The sequence below is a fragment of the Pithys albifrons genome, chromosome 2 (assembly GCF_047495875.1).
Source record: "Pithys albifrons albifrons isolate INPA30051 chromosome 2, PitAlb_v1, whole genome shotgun sequence".
Classification (NCBI taxonomy): Eukaryota; Metazoa; Chordata; class Aves; order Passeriformes; family Thamnophilidae; genus Pithys; species Pithys albifrons.
This window is the reverse complement of record NC_092459.1, coordinates 84,012,084-84,030,484: the sequence shown is the minus strand read 5'-3', so window position 1 is coordinate 84,030,484 and position 18,401 is coordinate 84,012,084. Positions and strand designations below refer to the sequence as shown.

The 18,401-nt window shown below is 36.7% G+C and overlaps 1 protein-coding gene across 5 annotated transcripts in view; it reads right to left on the bottom strand.

The window, feature by feature from the left end:
* Positions 1-569: 569 nt before the first annotated feature.
* Positions 570-18,401, bottom strand: part of TTC27 (tetratricopeptide repeat domain 27) — a 137,319-nt gene continuing 119,487 nt past the window's right edge. For 4 of the 5 annotated variants that reach the window (XM_071575804.1, XM_071575787.1, XM_071575813.1 and 1 more), the window contains 6 exons: positions 17,585-17,637; positions 14,605-14,773; positions 8,145-8,342; positions 4,699-4,810; positions 4,004-4,104; positions 570-812 (listed from right to left, as the gene is read on the bottom strand). In XM_071575804.1, coding sequence (XP_071431905.1) covers positions 690-812; positions 4,004-4,104; positions 4,699-4,810; positions 8,145-8,342; positions 14,605-14,773; positions 17,585-17,637 — 756 coding nt within the window. In that variant the 3' untranslated portion in view covers positions 570-689. The remainder of the gene's footprint in view (positions 813-4,003; positions 4,105-4,698; positions 4,811-8,144; positions 8,343-14,604; positions 14,774-17,584; positions 17,638-18,401) is intronic. The other variant, XM_071575796.1, reaches the window with a different exon arrangement.

The following is an 18,401-nucleotide window of genomic DNA, read 5'->3' as shown; positions in this document are numbered from 1 at the left end:
AAAAATTATGTATATTTGAATAAAACAATACTGCTATAGGTAATAACTGTTTGTAAACCCTATGCCTGCTACTTTGGCTATATTACAAGAAGAACAAAAAAGTCTCAATTCTTGCTCTCAGCACCCCGCTCCTGCCCTGTAATTAATTAACACCGAATTAAAATCAGAAAGTGTTCTGACGACCTGCGGAGCCACCTGAGGCCATGGCCCTGCCCGCCGTGGGCAGCAGGCTGGGTGGGCTCTGCTCCCACCTCCGCTGTGGCTTCTGCACTTCCATCTCCTCCGGCGCTCCTGCACCTCCTCTGGCGCTTCTGCATCTGCTCGGGCACAGCACCGGCCCCGCTGCGGTCCCCTGGCTGGGGCATCCCGCAGTATCCTGGCGCCTGCGGGAGGCGCAGGCAGGCGGAACTAATCCCTTCTAATCGCCTTACAAATACCGGTAGCTCTGGTCCAGGAAATCTGCGGCTGAGGAACCAAACCACGCAACTTTGTCAGACAGCAAGGCCAGATAAGAAAGAATCTTAAAAGGCAGCCTGAACTCTGAAGAAAGCTGACCACAAGAACAGCGCTGTACAGAAAATGTTTATTGAACTGTTGTTGCCTGAGAACTGCTATCATTTCATCAGCAAAAGCAGCGGTAAAAGAAACAGTTCATTATTGTCTTCCTGTTGTGAAATCTGGTCCGTGTGTCAGCACTGGTCTCTCAGCTGGTTGCTCAGCTCCTGAAGTTCAGCAATCATGTTGTCCATGGCTGTCACCTCATCGGCTATCTCACTGTGAACATCATTGCTTGTTACATCTACAAAAAGTTGCTGTGTGGCAAAAAGAAATACTTGTAAGTACTTTATAAATAAATACTTTTAAAATATACACAGTTTCTCTGTTTTGGTGTAGAGACAAAACACGGGAAGCTCATCACCACTATACTCCCTTTCCTAATAGTGAAGAACATCACCACTATACTCCCTTTCCTAATAGAGCTAACAATGACAGTATCTCTCTGTAACCAAAGGCCATTTTGTGGCCAATAAACAGAGGGTGCACACACACATATGGACACATACACAGGCCTGAAAGCTGTGCCACAGAGCTGAGGTTTTGCCAAAGGGGTTGAATCTTCCTATGGACACTGGGTTTCTGTTCCAACCTAACTGCCTACACTGACTCCTGATTCCACTGGAAGAAAAGAACTTTTCCATTAAACTCATATTAGGAAAGCGTCACACACACTGTCATTGCAGTTTGCAAGCCCACCTGCTGATAAATTAGTTGTGAATTTTAATCACCATTTCCCCCAGTGTCATATTCTGTTGCATCATTTTCTCCAAAACCTCAAATAAATATTTTTTGACATTTGATGTCCATATATGCATAGGTGGAGACATTCACCTGCGTGTAATTAAGTTATACAAGAGAAAACAAAACACTACAGAATAACAAAAATAGATTGTTCTTGAAGACTAACTTGCGAGCAACCATAATCTTCATCTATTCACAGGGAAAGCAAGGGAGAGGACTGTTACATGTTACATGACTGGTCTAAAGCCTCAAGAAATGCAAGCTCTGACTGGAGCTTTGCACATGTTGGACCCCAACTTGTTGCTATTGCAAGACCAGGACCTGTCACTTGACTCAGCTAATACTGAGGCTGTGTGAGGTACCACTCCACAAAAACATGGAGAAGAAGTGACACCCAAACATATGTTTTCTCTTTATTACATAAAGGGAGAGTGATTCACACTTCATTTGACACAAACACAAAGCCTACATTTAGAGAGGAAAACAAACCAAGAAAACAAAAGTTGCTCTGGAGTACATATGTACATCATTATATCATCAACCAATAACGGAACAATACAAATAGTATATAAACAAAAATGTTCTTAAAAGGCTTGAACCAAGGTCTTCAATGTGCCCCAAACCAGTGATGTCACTGAAGAAAGGAACTTCTTGCAAAAAAAATAGAAACATGTATGTGCTACAAGTACAGAAACTTTTCTGACTTTCAGCACAAAAACGTCATACTGGGAATGTGACAGAAAAGTTTGGTTCTTTCTGGCTAAGACAACTATATTAACCAGGATAATATAATTATTTTTCTTTTTTTTTCGCCCTCTGACAGAGTTAAAGAGATCTATTAATCCAGACAGCTTGGAGAAGTTTCATGCACAATCATTTGTTATGCTCTGTGCCCCATATTTCCCCAAAACAGTACCCACACTTCATACACTTATGATACATCTCCATAACCTTTCCCTTTTCCACAGACCCCACCTGTCAGGTACGGATGATGCAGGGGGGCAAGGAGCAGAAGAGAGTCCGCTGTGCTATTTGCCATCACATGTGACTGCCCAGAGGGCTCTGTACAGAAAGGAGCCCATGAGCAACGTATCTTTGAGTTGCAGACTGTGGGTGCATAACACAGGAACTCAAATGTCAAAGATGGAGATCCCAGGAAAGGCAAGAAGTCTGAGAAGCAACATTCTTTCATCTGTTCAAGAAAACTACTGATTTGTTCCAATTGCATGTCATGACTACAAAGTTTTGGAATTTTATCTTTTAAAAGTGACTTTCATTGTTTTTTATTCCTTCTGAAATATTAACTAGTGAGTCTGCTCTTAGCCCATTTTTTTAAAGTGGTTTTCTCTATTAAAGGAAACAAAATGAAGGAAAAGTCCCATGCTAATATTGACTCATAGGGCAGTAAAAGGAGATACTGCAGTCAAGCTTGGCCAGGCACAAACAGTGCTAAAGTGTTTGTGCATTGGATCTGACAGAAGATGACTGAGTTTTTAAACTACAACACACTTTGAAAATTCAGTATGACTTCAGATTAAAATAAGATGGCATCCTGGCAAGGATGCAAAAACAGTGAGGTCACATAAACAGCTTCATCCCTAACTTGTCAGTTTTCTCAGAAGTACTATAAAACTTAGAGGCAGCATTATCTCCCAGTAGTAGAGATGTTCACTTCAAAAATTAAGAATATAATTTATTAGACTCCCACATTCTTCATCTTTCAGATACTGTGTTATCTTTCACAATATAAACTACCTGTACTTGTATTCATATAATTTATGTCACGCAGTCTTGCTTTCTCTATAGTAATTCTCAGTCTATGCACCTTAAAAAAAAAAGTGTATTTTGTGAGTCACAACAAAACTTATGATGTGGCTTTTTTCAACATATTCCAAAGTCTTAACCTATGCCAGTACCTAAAAACAGAGTTACAGATCTAGCTAGTGTCTGCTTTTGCAACTTTCCCAGGCTTCTATCCTTAAAATTAAAGAACTTAAAAGAGAATGAGCCAAGTTTAGCGCTCTGATGATGAATCAACACTTTGTAACACAAGCACACATTATAAAACTTATGCTCTGTAATTCACAATTGCTATCCCACCTCCACAGGCAGGCAGAATCCCTCTTTAAGACGTGAAGTTTATTTTGAATGAAAACAGATGATTCAAATATGATGACAATTTCCAAGTAATTAATATCTGAATTGCTAGGGTATACATGAAAACCAGATTAAAAATAAGTTTTATCTTCTGATAAATAACTCTTTTTGAAACACTTCAAGTGACACAAAATAGTCTTGACACATTTTGATCCTTTCTGCAGGTTTAGTTCCATTCTTTCTGAGACTGCCCTGCTTCTCCCATGACTACTCACATAAAAAGCAGATATTTGAACTGGTTTTTTTCAAACATGCCCACTCTTTGCCCAACATTTTAAGTAAAATTCTAACTTATTCTAAAATGTCAATGCTGCTTCTCAGACTAGTATGTTTATTTCAGTGAAAGCCTAGCGGAAAGAAGGGAAATAAAAGTTTACTTAAAACTGGAATCCTTAACAGCGTAGAGATGAATAGCCACCTGATGATGCACTGAGACAGGCGGTATTACTTGATCTATAATTGATTCAAAACAGAGAAATGATTTCTGGCAACAGAACAAAGATTCCTAGCTTTCAAACAAAAATTCCTAGCTTTCACACATTCTTACCTTTGCTTTGGATGACAAGCCACGTAAGTTGAGCCGAGCTGAAGAAAGTATCTGCAAAGCTTCCTGATGATTAGATTTGTTCTTGCTGCATTTTACGGCCACTAGAATCCAAATACAGAACAAAAGGACCCCAAAACAATAAAGCTTTACCACTCTAGCAATAATCTTAACCAAAAACATTTAATTAAACATCTTGATACCTTTCAATTTTAAATGTCATATCCCCAAAAAAAACCACAAAGAAAAAAAGCACCGAGTAATTTTAAGAAGATAACTCCAAACTCAACAGATAAATGTACCCTTCTTAAGCATAAATACAACAGAAGAGTGAATAATCTTATGAAGCCAAAGCTTCATCCATCTCCTGACTGGCACACGCAATCAAACAACTTATGTGATTATCTGAGGACTAAGAGGAGCTGCAGATGCATTTTCACTTGCATTATGAAGTTGCTAGATCATGAAATTAATTTCCATATTTACCAGTCATATGTTTACTGACTCACTCTGCACAATTTCTGCCTCATTCCAAGTGTATTTTTGTCTGCACTATCAGGATGATACTCTCTGTTACAGGACTCCCAATACTAGAAATAAATATAATGAGTAAAGCCGAATATTGTGTTGCCACTAAGCTTAATAGATGTTTGTTACACTTTTTATGAATAATGAAATTTCTTTTCAGGTGAACATACCATGTGCAATCTCTATGGCTCCTTTTACCACTTCCTTAAAAGAAGAAACATCTTTCTCCCAATCACTTGATTGAATTTCACATTTGTGTGCTTTGGTGAGACACTGCAGTGACTGCAAGAAGGAAGAAAAAACATCAGTATATGAGAAAACAAACTAGGAAACTAATGTAGTTTTAAGTATCTATGAAATTAATGCTCAACCTGAAAAATGAATGTATCTTTACCGTGCCTGATTTCCTGTGAGTTGGAGTACTGCCCTTCTCTGCAACAGTAAGCACCAGCTGTAACCCAGATGTTCTTCACCCATATTGCATCTCAAGTATGAGAGGCATATAAAATAACACGTGTCTAATTTTTATCTCTTAAAAATCTGTCTAGACTGATGGATGTGACCCATGCTTGCCAAGTCATCGTAATTAAATGCACATGAAAAACAGAAAAATACTTGCATTCACACTTCAAACAGCAAATTTGTACCTAAAAAATGATAACTGAATACATCAAAGCTTTCTTCCTGTGTATGTATTCTTGGCAAATGATCTCTTTCACAGACACAGCTATTAGCTGCCTTATGGCTCTGGTTCTCAGTGTGAACAAGAAAAATAAATGTAAATAATATGGAAGGAGGGTCCCCTTAAGGGGAAAATAAGTAAAAAAGAAAAATTAGGCAGAAAAAATTAATTTTCGCTTTTGAGTTTTGCTTTCTTTCCACAGCATCAAAACCATGAAACAAATACATACCAGAAGTTACATGGCTTCTACCTTCTCTCTCCCACCAGAGTTCCAAACACTATAGTATGGGTGACTGAACTGCTCATGCTTTTGTGAATTGCAATAATGGGATATTAAGTCAAATCAGAGCACATTAATTTTTTTCCTCTTAATAACCTGGGTTAATAACTGGTAGTAGTTCTGGCCAGCAGAGGCAAGAACTTCCAAGAGAAAGAGCAACAGTTGATACAGCAGTCTGATTTCAGTCTGCATGTGTCTGAGTCAGAGCAACAAACCAGAGGGGTTTTGCTGACAGATGTCAGGGAGGGGAAAGGAATTCAAAGTCTTGTGGGCTGTTTGTTTGTACTTCTGGAGCATGGATTTATCCTGAAAGGAAACAGTTATGAGCTGGGGAAAGTTCAAGGAACAGAAGGGTTTCATAGCCTTGGTAAGGATCAGCAGGATTTCCAAGGTTGGAAAGATTCCTTGGCGGGAAAGGTGCGGACTGGACTGCATTCAGCAGAGGGAAGAAAAAGTACTGAATGAGGTGGCAGTTTGGATACATTGAGGCATGACAGTTATAAACACATGCTAAGCTAAAGAAAAAAAAATAAACCCCCCACAAACTCAACACTTCAGTAATTTTGTACTCCTAACTTGAAAACCTTGTCTGACTGATTCAACCTACAAAGCAGTGCTGCAAATTTTAAATGTATAGTCTAGTGATTCATGTGGCATCAGATACAGTAGCAGAACAGAAAATAAAAAAAATCAACAACCAAGCCACCCTTTACAATAAGCAGACGCACAAGATTGTTCTTTCACATGCAACGTTAGGAACAAAATTGGTTAAACATAATTGAACCTGTACTATATAAGGTGCAGAATGGAAGGGTATGGAATAAATGTTAAACCCGACATTTGAAAGTAGGTACATGACACTATAAAAAACCTCTTTCCATCTCTTTGTCCTATGATGCCACAATATAGTAAATAATGCCCTTTCATAATTCATTGAGCTTTTGCATAATAAATGTGGGTGGAAAACTGCAACTGTACATCTAGAATTTTTCTACGGACATTTACATTCACTGACTATCTGACTGACACATGACAGTGCCTATGGCAGTGAAGCAAACAAATACTGGTCTTACAATTTTTACTTTATAATATGATATCAGAAATCAGTGATTATTTAGTGTATTGCAAATTAATTTTTACACTGTAAATTAATATATGCTGCAGCTTTAGACAGTTTTGCTCTTTTAGGATCTGTATCTATGTTACCATCGTATCAGGATATTTGGATACACATGCAAGCATACCTTAAGTATTTATAAACATCATTCCATGTTGCAGGGCAAGCTGGACTGTAAGCATGTTCCATAACCAGTCTGATTAGGAAACACAGTTAAAATCCTGTCTACTCCACAAATTGAAACCATGTTTTTTAACTGGGTTAGTAAAAAATACTGTGATGTAACCAGATTCTGAAATGATTACATTTATAGTATAGACAGAGCCTCTGCCACTTTGCATGTCTGAGTAAGAATTTGAGGATATATTACAGGATATTGCAGCGTCTGTATTTCTGAATTCTAAGTAGGCCAAATCCCCCTTTTACTGCTCAGCTGTAAAGAAAAAGAGGGAAGGAAGAAAAGTAGGAATTGGAGGTATAACGGACCACAGCAATGACAAAAGAAAGCTTTTCCCAGGGCAAAGCACTAAGAAACAATGAGCAAGGCCCAAATGATTATAAATTTAAGCCCATGAGCATATAGTTTGTGGGCCCAACCATTTTCCTAATATGCTTGACATCAAGCAATAAGCAACCCTCCAGACAGACCTTTCTGCCCAGCCCAAAGGCACACGCCCATCAGGGAACACATATTGAATGCTAACCTTGTGTATTTTCATCCTCAACTCCTAAGTACTTCTGGAGTGTGCAAAGCTATTTGAGTTTTTGAAATTGAATATCAAATGCAAAGCACACTCCAGCATACAACAAAAACCCACTCCTAGCAGTGCAGAGTGGTTGTTTTGGAAATGCAATCAATTTGATTCCCTGGGAAGGGATAAGGACAAAAGATGGAAGTTAACACAGCAAAACCAGCAACAGGTGAAGAGAAAGCAATGGTTCAACAGAATGAATAGTGTTATTTAATTCCATTTAAAACTAATTAAGACCAAACCACTTTTTACTCTGTGAACTCTAACTGTGGTATAGACTATTTTAAATGCATTTTCCCTTAGTGGTTGCAAAGTAGAATACACATGGCTTATGCCACCACTGGATCATGCCTTTAAGACTTTCTGAAAGAGTCTTTTTCAGAAGCTGCAATATCTTATATTCAGGATCAAGAATTCCAATTAAGAAAAGCTAAAGCCCACACCACCATTAGATTACAGACATTAGATTGCTGGCAAGAAAAGTTTCAGAATACAAATCTAGGACAATGCACATATGCTGTGATAAAATGTTTTAAAATGAAACACTGGTAAAAAAAAGAGATTTTTTTTTAAATCCACAAAAACTGATGTAAAACATCTTGTTCCTGTTGTAACAAAAATGTGTGCTATAGGAACATGAAAAGAAGAAAATGAGCTTACAGAAACACTAAAGCAAAATATGTTTGGAACAAGAGCATGTTTTACTACAGCAAGAACTACAGTTTGTTAGAAAACAGAAGGTTTCTACCAGAAGTGTAAAAAAGTATATCTCACAACACATTTACCTTTTCAATATCTTCACCATTATCATTCTCTCCATTTCCGTAAAGTTGGGCATAAAGTCTCCAGATGGCCCCATCATTTGTCACTCGTGATGTGACTCTACCCAAAAGCTCTTGCAATTTCCCCTTCAATCCACTTGCTACCTCTCCAGCACGATCTGCCATACCATCCACTACTGCTCTGACCAGAATAGCCAGCACCTACAAGAAACAGTAGAGAGAGTTTGTATTTCAACTCCAATCCACATCAGTATATATAATGGCATCTGTAATATTTGGTTCCTCCTAATGGTTCAGTAAAATACAAATACAGTACCATGTGACAAGTATAGAATTTACTTAGAAATACATTATTAGGGAAGTAATTCAACTGACTTAAACTTCATCTATAAGATTCTATGTCAGTGAATATAAAAAGGCCAAAGACCCAGGACAGAAATTTGGGTTACCTGAACAGGCTTGTGTGCCAAGTAATGGTGTAGGAAATTGTGGCAACATAGGAAATTATTGCAGCACCCTAAAGATAGTTTCACCTTATAATACATTTATAAAAACATCAGTAAACAGGCTGAATCAAAGCAATTCAGGTAATGGAAGACACTGTTGCTTACAGGACCTCTATTTAACTACCTGCAGAAAGTGAAACATGTACAGTGGGTAAGATGGAAAGTGGAAGGCAACTGAATACCACCTTGGGAATCTCCGTTTTTAATGCACTTCTGGATGAGTTCCTAGTACTCATTAATGGCCATATTTTCTGAGTCACAGCCTTGAGAATGTGGGATCTGACCTGAGGAAATGCTGAGCATGTGCAGCTGCTGGTGAACTCAGTGAGAGCTTGGTTTTGCATGTATGAAATGCTACATAATAGCAGGCATCCCTGAAAAAAATCACAAGTCTTCATGCCCCAAACCGGACACCAAAAATTAGAAAAGAGCTTCACTTTGCCTCTTCGCAATAAAATGAGAAAGAGCAAATATAAACCAGGACAGTAGATCATATAGTGAATTAGAAAAAAATAAAACCCAGAAAAGCTGGGGCTTATTCAACAACATCCATTCTGTGCACTTCATGAGATGCAGAGACTGGGGAAGAAATAAGGATAAAAATGAAATGGAAGTCCCACAAGGCACATACTGAAGATGGGTCAACAAGAGTCACACAAACACCTTCATGCTGGTACTGCCTGACCTGTGTGTCTGTCATTTGGCAACTTTAATGCTTCAATATTTTTGTCCATGTGACATTCATACCTACAATGACATTACACTCATAGCAATATTAATACCGAGACCGTAATAAAACCAATTTCAAAGATGACCTGAGACCAGCCACAAACCACAGAATTGTTCCGCTGCTCTAGTAGAAGTAGGACAGGGTGCATCCTCACAAATCAAGATGCAGTTCAGTGGCAGAAAGTAATGTAAAAATTATAACAGCATCCAATTATATTACACTTAAAATAAAAGGATATGCAGTTTAGCATTTGTGATATGTCATTTTGCTAGAAGAACTTGTCTTCTTTGGAATGACTCAATTAAAATGCATCCAGAAAGTAATGAGTTTTATCAGATATAGGAAATTTTTGGCAGAACAACCCAAATCAATCAGAACAGCTGATAATGTTTTTAAATAAATACATGTAACAGAAAAAGTGGAAATAATTATACATCTACCTGGTATCTTTTCAGAATTAATATGATGTCACAGTAACATCCACACATCAGCTAAAGACTTCCTCCATTCTCCCCTCCCAAACTCTAACAGTAGCTTATAGCCTTTACAAAATAATAAGGCAAACTGGCTGTTCTTTCTTTTCAAGAGCTCTTACAAATCACTTTAGATAATAGAAAATATGATCAACCATTAATAGTCCCAAAGTTCTGAAATATATATATTATATTCATGATTTGAAGTATAAGGGACTAAACCCTGTTATTAGATGAATCAGGTCTTCTATAATAATTTTCTAGAAAAACATCAGCAAGAGTTGACACGTCCATTATTACAGAACTGTAATAAAAACCTCAAGATATGTAAGTAGAAACATTAAACTATGTTCTTTTAGGACAAGGAACTAGAACTGATCCTGAGGATTCACACCTAGATGGATGACTTCTCAATTAATTTCTCAGTTTAGCAGAATTTTTACAGAAACTCCAAGAAGTTACTTCACCTAAGTATAATTTATAATCCTCAAAAGTTCCAAAGCCAATGATATTTAGTTTGCACATGAAAAAAAATTCCTTAGTCAGTAGGATTTAGCAACTGAAAAATTGTCCATACTCTCATAGAGTTCTGGCTTTTTTTACATTTTAATCACAATAATTGATCTCCTTTTTTGTAATTCATCATGTAAGCTTTAGCACTACAGCAGTTACAATGAAACTAGTGTCAAAACCCAGATTAAAGGGCCCATTAAACAGCAATGAATCATTAAGGCTACCTGGTTGTGCCCAGTTATTAAATAAAGTTATTTCAAACTGCAAGTGAATTATGCAAATCAAAAAGCAGTATTAGCAGTGTAGCAGAGCTCTGAAGTTTAGACAGTTGTTTTAAGTGTTCAAATTTGTATCTTTGAGAAATTTTAAACTGCCACACATACTGAACTACTCATGCAATGCTCTGTTCCCCAGCATCCCAAACAAGAAGTAGAGCATTTTTTGTTTGTTCATTTGGTTTTTTTCATGTCTCTTAATGAACTGAGCTCCATATGACCACTGTGCAGAGAGTTTGTGTTTAGTGTGACATCACCCCATCTGCATTTCTCCTTCTCCTTTGCTTTTGTGAATAATGTGTTTACTAAAAACTGAACAAAAGACACCAGAAGACAAAACCTTAGAAACAAACCAAATCACTTATAAATGCTGCGATTGTCATCAGTTAGTCTCGTTCCACAATTGTTCTCCAAACAACTGCTTTCATATAAAAATTCTCTTGGTCAGGCCATTTTTAGAAGCTTCACTAATCAAACTCGACAGCGCTCAAGAAAGAGGAGAACCCTCAGAAAACAGACCCAAAATGACAAATCTGCAGTCTGTGAGCTCTTCCTATGCCCCTTCCAAATTAAAGATTTCATTATAAAGATAATTGTCATTAGGGAGCTACTTAAAAGAGCTACAGAAATTATTAATTCCTGACCTCGCTTTTCAAACTCCCCTTGGAACGTGCTCTTGTGGCCTTTTGTTAGAGCAGTTTGGCAACCCAAACCACTGAAATGAGGATGGTACTTAATGGAGAGGGTAACAGAAAAACTGCTAGAATCTCAGTAACACAGATTTGCAAAGTGGAACCCTTTGTCCATACTTCTGCATTCATATTCTTTGATGGCACATGATGAAGTGCATCAGAACAGCTTTTCCACCCACAAAATAGCTTTGTTATTCACTAAACTGCAACTTTCCAAGTAAAAAAAGTGGATTGCCTCCAAAACACGCATGTGGTGGAAAGCAGTACCATTAGCAGTTGCAGTAATGTTTTGGGTATATTTACTAATAATTCAGAGAACAGATTGACGATCACAAGAAGTAAAAGCTTTCTCCTTAGGTACTTTTTAGTGACTGATCTACGAGTGGACATGACAGGTAATTCAATGAGTCATTGTGTTTTATTACATAAAATGTATATTCAAGGTTTTCCAGGTATATTTCACAGGAGATTCTTGAACATAAAAACAAACATGGACATGTGACAAATTTGAAGAACCAGTAAGGAGGGAAGGTAAGAGAGATTAGCTCAGTTGGTTAAAAACTTAGTTGTAATAATGCCAAGGTCATGGGTTCAATCCCCTGTGTGGGCCATTGACTTATGAGTTGGACTCGACGATCCTTGTGGGTCCCTTCCAACTTGGAATAGTCTGTGACTCTGAGGTAAAAGCATGCTTTTAACATTTATGTGGAGTGCTAGGAAACTGAGGCTTTTGAAACTATGTCCTTTGCTGTAATCTTTTCTTGCACTGTTGCTCCTTTATACAGAGCCCTTTAGCTTTTCCTTGTTCAATTCTCTCTGCAGAATCTGTATATACATATCTTGAAGCCTCATAACATCATGGTCTCAGAGCCTTTGCCACAAGGATGACATTGTTAAATAACTGGAATAGCTTAGAAGCAAAATTTCCCAAATCCGTGTTCTGTTCTTAGAAAAAGTGGCACAAAAGACAGCAATGGCCTAACAGAAATGCCAGATTAAGACCTGAATGCTTTACTATTAATCGAAAAAATCCGTGGTTTAAAAATATGACTTCATACTATTCTGAAATAAAATAAAAACATTTGATGTAAATACAGAAATCAAGGACATTGCAAATTATATATTCAATTGCATACTTGTAATTCATGCATTCAGTCTCACAAGGGGTATTCTTCAACACTGATTATGCTAAAAGCAATTCGTGACTGGCTTTCTGTTTCCACAAAGAACTGGAACTGATAAACTCATTTCTTCCAGTCTCATGCATATTTACTTTTTTAAACTCCTACCCTCTTTCTCACCAAGATGCCATCTAGCTTAGTTGTCTATCAATGAAAACCTACGATAACTACAAATACTAAATATAACCGGAGAGAAGAACACAGAATGCTGCATGGAAACAAAGGTGTATGTTTCCATGTACTAATGTTCATGATTTTACATTGCTAAAAAACAATTGCACAAGGCAGTTACACAGATCATCTCTATTTAAAACAGTCCAGTTGGCAAACTGGAGAGGGTCAGAAATTAATGGTGAGCTTTGTAAACAATCTCACCAGAAGCTTTTATTTTTATGTGCTTCTTTGTTTTGCTATGGAAATACTCTTCTCTTCCTTGTAAGATAATTGATTAAAGCCTTTCTGAAATTCTTTAATCAGACTCAGAGGTTTTTCTTGGCAAACTACTAAAATCCTTCTAATTGAGGAAACTGTTACAATGAAACCCATAAAACATTTCACATATCAGAAGCTAAAATTAGGATGAAAAGAAAATTAGGAAAGAGAGCATATATATACTTCTGTAAAAATTATAAAAATTGAATAAGAACAAGATGAAAAAAGAGTTATACAACAAAAATAGAAAATTAGTGCAAGTAATATCCACAAATACTTTAATTAAATATACTACATAACATTTGATGAATAACAGTAACAGGAGTCTGTATCATCCCAAAATACCTAAAATGGGCAAATACATGTACAAAGTTCTATTCCTAGTCAGCTGTCAATCTGTTTAAAATAATACAGCAGACCAGCCCTAGAAATGCTGTGTAAACTAACTTAACAGCTGAGAAAAAAGTTCATTGAAAAAAAGCCAACCATCTACAAGATGCTCCATGACAGGCACAGCCAGTACTACATACACATATATAAGACTATTTTCCATGGACATTTCTTCTTAGTGCAAAGAGAGTTTGAGACCCTTTAATGTTAGCTATATCACACCTAAAAGATTTTGTTAATATAGAATGTTATCCTGTGCATGATTGGCTTTATAGTAGAAAGAATTGCAGTCATGTACAATTTGTTATTAAAAAGGAATTTGAAAAAAGTGTTTAACATCTCTGCTCCCCTTGAACAAATGAGATGTTTCCACAGTCACAGCTAATTCTGTTCTCTCTCATTACTGGACTCAAATTCACACAACCCAGGAAAGCTACATTTATGGGACCAGAAATGAAACACACTCCTGGGATCCAGCAGCAGCAGCTGCTGGTTCCTCTTACCCTGGTACTACACACAATCTCCCTAAGAACTTGTAAGCTCTTCAACCAGATCCATTAATTTTGCAAGGGATTTTTGGAGGTGTTTTACTACTCTACTTCAGAGATTCTTTGGCCTGCATTTCAGATTTACCTTGCTGTTTTCTCTGAGTGTACAGAACCCTGCTTGGAGCAGAACCTGGTTTCAGGCAAGGTAACATCTCAGCTGCAGTTGGTAAAGCAAGTTCTCTGGATTTTGTCCAGAGCATACATTTACAAACACAAAAGGCAACTGAACTTAACTGAACTACAGTGAAGGATGAGCAAAATACCTCTTTTATTTTCCTTTGTTCTGGTTACTAAGAATCAATGTTATGAGTGTAATACATTCAAGTTACTTTCAAAGGCTCATTTGTGGAATTTTCAAACTCATGGGCAAAGATTACCTTTCTTTAAATAATTTATATTATTTCTGATACTGAGACATTCAGGAACATTATGGAAAGAAAGAGGGGGTTATGCACTGCTTTTTATACAGAAAAAGATTTTAATACTGCAGTATGTGTCCTTTCACAAAGTCTGTTATCTGCAATCTGGATGCAAAGGTTTTAATTTTTGTCCATTTTTATATTAAATATTTATTCTTCTAATCCAAACTCACTTGCCTACATAACTTCACTGGTATGCATACTGTCATTACTGATACCACTATCAGTGGCTTTTGGCAATCTCTCTGTCTCAGAACAAAAATTCACGAACATATAGGATAATTAAACATGAAAACTTCCCCACCTGTGTATCCTTGTATTTTTCTCTTAAGTCCATGAGCCTGTGATAAGCTTTAATTGCTTCTGAAAACTCTCCAACATCTGTACTGGTGAGAAGATAGTTCTCCCATATTTGCCAGTGCTCATAGTTGCACTTTAGAGCTTCTTGGAGGGTTCGAAATGCTTTGATCCTACTCAATAATTAAAAAAAAAGAATAGAAATTAAGATTCTATATTAAATAATTATTACAGAAGATTTCTATACTAAAATAAGTTGGCATTGCATCAACTAAACAGCGGCTTATTTAAAAAAGATAGAAAACAGTACAATGTAAAAGCTATTATTCATTATTTATAATACTGATAATCCCTTTATCTTGCAAATTACTTTCTATCAGTTCACTCACAACAGTACACTCTGTAGTCTGAACAGGGTGATTTCTATTAGCTCTCATAATTAATTTTACAAAAATTCATCAAAATTGTGCCATCTATGTCAATATTTTCCTTTCTGGATTTTTAAATGGAATCACAAGAAAACAACCTTCCTCATGCTGCAGTTGTAACACACATTAAAAAATTAAAAATCACCAAGTTCATGGCAGATGCAGAATGCTATTGACTTACCCCATCACACAGCAGAAGGTTACTTAACAGGTTTTTGTGATTTATTTTAAACATTTGCCCACAGTAAACATGCATACCTGGTGCACAAAAGCTCAGTGTTTTGAACTGTTTTTTTTCTTTAAGTCAGCAGGAAGGTTTGCTTACACCCTCTGCTCCCTGACACTGGATTGTTTAGTACAAATGTGTCACAGTAGCCCCAAACACTATGTACTAACACAATGTACTAACAGTTGACTCTCCTTCACCATTAACAGACTCACTAAGGCATTTCAGCCCCTGATTTTGATAGATTATATCAGAAAAGAGTAGAGACCTGCTCCTTCCTCTGTGGATTTTGCTACATTGGAAGTTGGGATCTGCCACAGCTCTCTGACAGGCTGGAAGATGCTCTGCCTGACTCATGCACCCCATTGAGGAACTCTTTCTGCAACTGCTCTTCAGTATCTGCAGGATTGACTTGTGTCATCTCTCCCATCTTCCCAAAAAAGTTACTAAGTTCTCAGGAGGGTAGATGCCAATAAGTTGGAAATGTGAAATGTAACCAAGATACCAAAGGGATGGGGTGGAAGACATCTTCTACAAATCATCACTCTTGTCATGCTAATAAAGTCCTCCAGATCTCAAAACAGATCCCCTATGTATTTAACCAATCATATAATGATGGAGTATCCTTTACCATTGAACCAATTCATATCCAAACAGGAAACAGTAGCTGTACCAATGCATTATCCTGTCTTGGAAATCAGGAATCTTTCACCCGGGAGAGGACAGAGGGCCAGTCCCAGTTTGTTCTGAGAAATCTGAGACCTAGATTTCAAAGACTTCCTGACACCCAAAGGAGTTCTGGTAAACCAAATAATGGAGTCTGCTTTCATCACAATTAATTTTTTCTGAAGGAAATTCAGAATACACAAAACTTGTGGAGTCTTATAAAGCAAACAACCCCAAAACCCAACAAAACCCCTTTCCTCTAGGTGTTAGCAAATTGTTTGCACACACTTTTCAAAAAATGTAAACATTTTATGTTTGTCTGCAGTAAGAGACTCTGCCAAGCCTTGGCCAAATGCACAGTCCATGAGTGGGCATGATTTAAAAGCCTGGTTGGAGTAAAGCTTAATTTTTTTGAGTGAGTGAAAGAAAACAATTACCTCAAATGTCTTCCTTCTGTTTTCCCTTTTAAAATCCTCAATCCATTTTATTTCTTTTTTGATGGCAGACTTGAAAAATAAGAATTTAAACTTTCACCACCACTCACCCCCCACTAGGTAAATTATTCTAAAGTGTCCTGCTCTAGATATTCTCTGTTTTGAAAGTGAGTTAAAGGAGCTCACACACAGTCTTGGGCTATAAGTGACTACACAAATAATCAAAGTTGTTATTCCATAGCAAATACAAGCCACACTTGGTTATCAGCAAGTAATACTGACTTAAAATTTACTGTATATATAGTCCTATTTCCCACTTGATTCCTGTGGGGGAAAAGTTCAGAAACATGCCCCCCTTTACTGCTTTTGTTACCATATCAAAGAGGTTACAAGATTGGTATATATTTAGCATATTAAATCACAAGAGTAGATTAAAAATAATAACATTCAACCAATAAAGTGAAACTAATCACTCAGTATTTTCTTGGTCTTGTACTAGATGGACAGAAAAATTATTTTGATTAAAGACATTTTTATAAAACAAGCATAAGATAGTACACTGAGCATCTGACATTTTGAACTTTATGGAAAAGGAGCAATCTATCACATGTCATTCAAGATAAACTGATGTCAGATTTTGAGTAAGGTCTTTAAAATATCTTACTCTTTTGTTTCATTCTTTGGGGACAAGTTATAATGTGAAAATTCTTAAATATTAAGTTCTTCCAGGTAAACTTTTATTACATTGAGTTGAAATAGAAAGGGAAAAGAACAAGCAAAGTTAGCTTGTGTGCAGATTTCCATCTGCTTTTGTAATATAAAATCCAAACTATTTGGTTTTCCCTTAAATCTACTGAGAATAATATACTTTGAAATTACACAGGTCTGAATACATAGTTTGCTTGAAATGGACCTATCTTCTTGACTTCATAGTCAAATTAGTTTTCAATTTTGTTATGAATATTTTGCATTGGTTGTACTTATTACATCATAAATACTTGTAATGAGAAAAAAAGTGCAGAGAGAGGTTGCTACTTGTATAAACTTAAGAAGCTATTTCCTGTAAAATGAAATATTTACCAGTAATTCAACCACAAAGAGAGAACTGAAGGGCTAAGAATTACAAAATATGACGTAAACACTGTATAAGAATAAAATACTCAACGTGAAAAAAACGAAATCCCAGTTATTTGTTTGGGTAGCAGTATCTTCTAATCCTTTTGAAGTACTTACTTCTGTTTTAATCTGATATAAGCAGTTGATAAATTGTTCCAGGCCTCAGCATTCTAGAATGATAAAAGGAGAAGTATCAAAAAATTTTTCACTTATATTGTGATTACTTGACAAAAATATCTAAATGAAACTACTGTCAAACTTCATTGATTTTGCTAATCACACATATTGACACATTTTATAAAAGGCAGTTCAAATATTATATTGAAATAAAAACTATTATATTAAAATTGAAACACATAAATAAATATTACTGCCTACATCAGCAACAATCATGTCTATAAATGCCAATTAACTGCCTTGTAGTTGGAATACACTAAGTCAGCTCGGCTTTCAGTCTAAACTGTAAACAGGTATCCTCTTCTGGAAAGGTCATAGCTCACTAGCTGCAAGCTACTTACCTGCACCACTCTCTTACTGCAAAAAAATGATCTGAATGTCCCCTAATGCATCTCAGACAAAACTAAGAAATAAAACCAGCAGAGCTATGTACAGAGATGATTCCTGCCCATCTGCCTTACACTGCTGCAAATGTGAAGCCCCACCACTGAATTCAGCCAAGTGACAACTGGAATAGATTTGCAGAACAGAACCTGAGCACTGCATTGAATTGTACTCTGGTTTGAAGGCCGTCCTCAGGCTTAAGGAGCATTTAAACCATGTTAGGGAACCTTCTGAGACTTAATTGATAAAAATGGTCACTATGTTGCTGCAGATGACTGTATAAAGACAGGTTTCACCTCCATAACTGAGAGCCAGTCCAGCACCCTTTATTCATAAAAGAAATGCCACTTAACCCACTGAGAAGTTGAGCTGG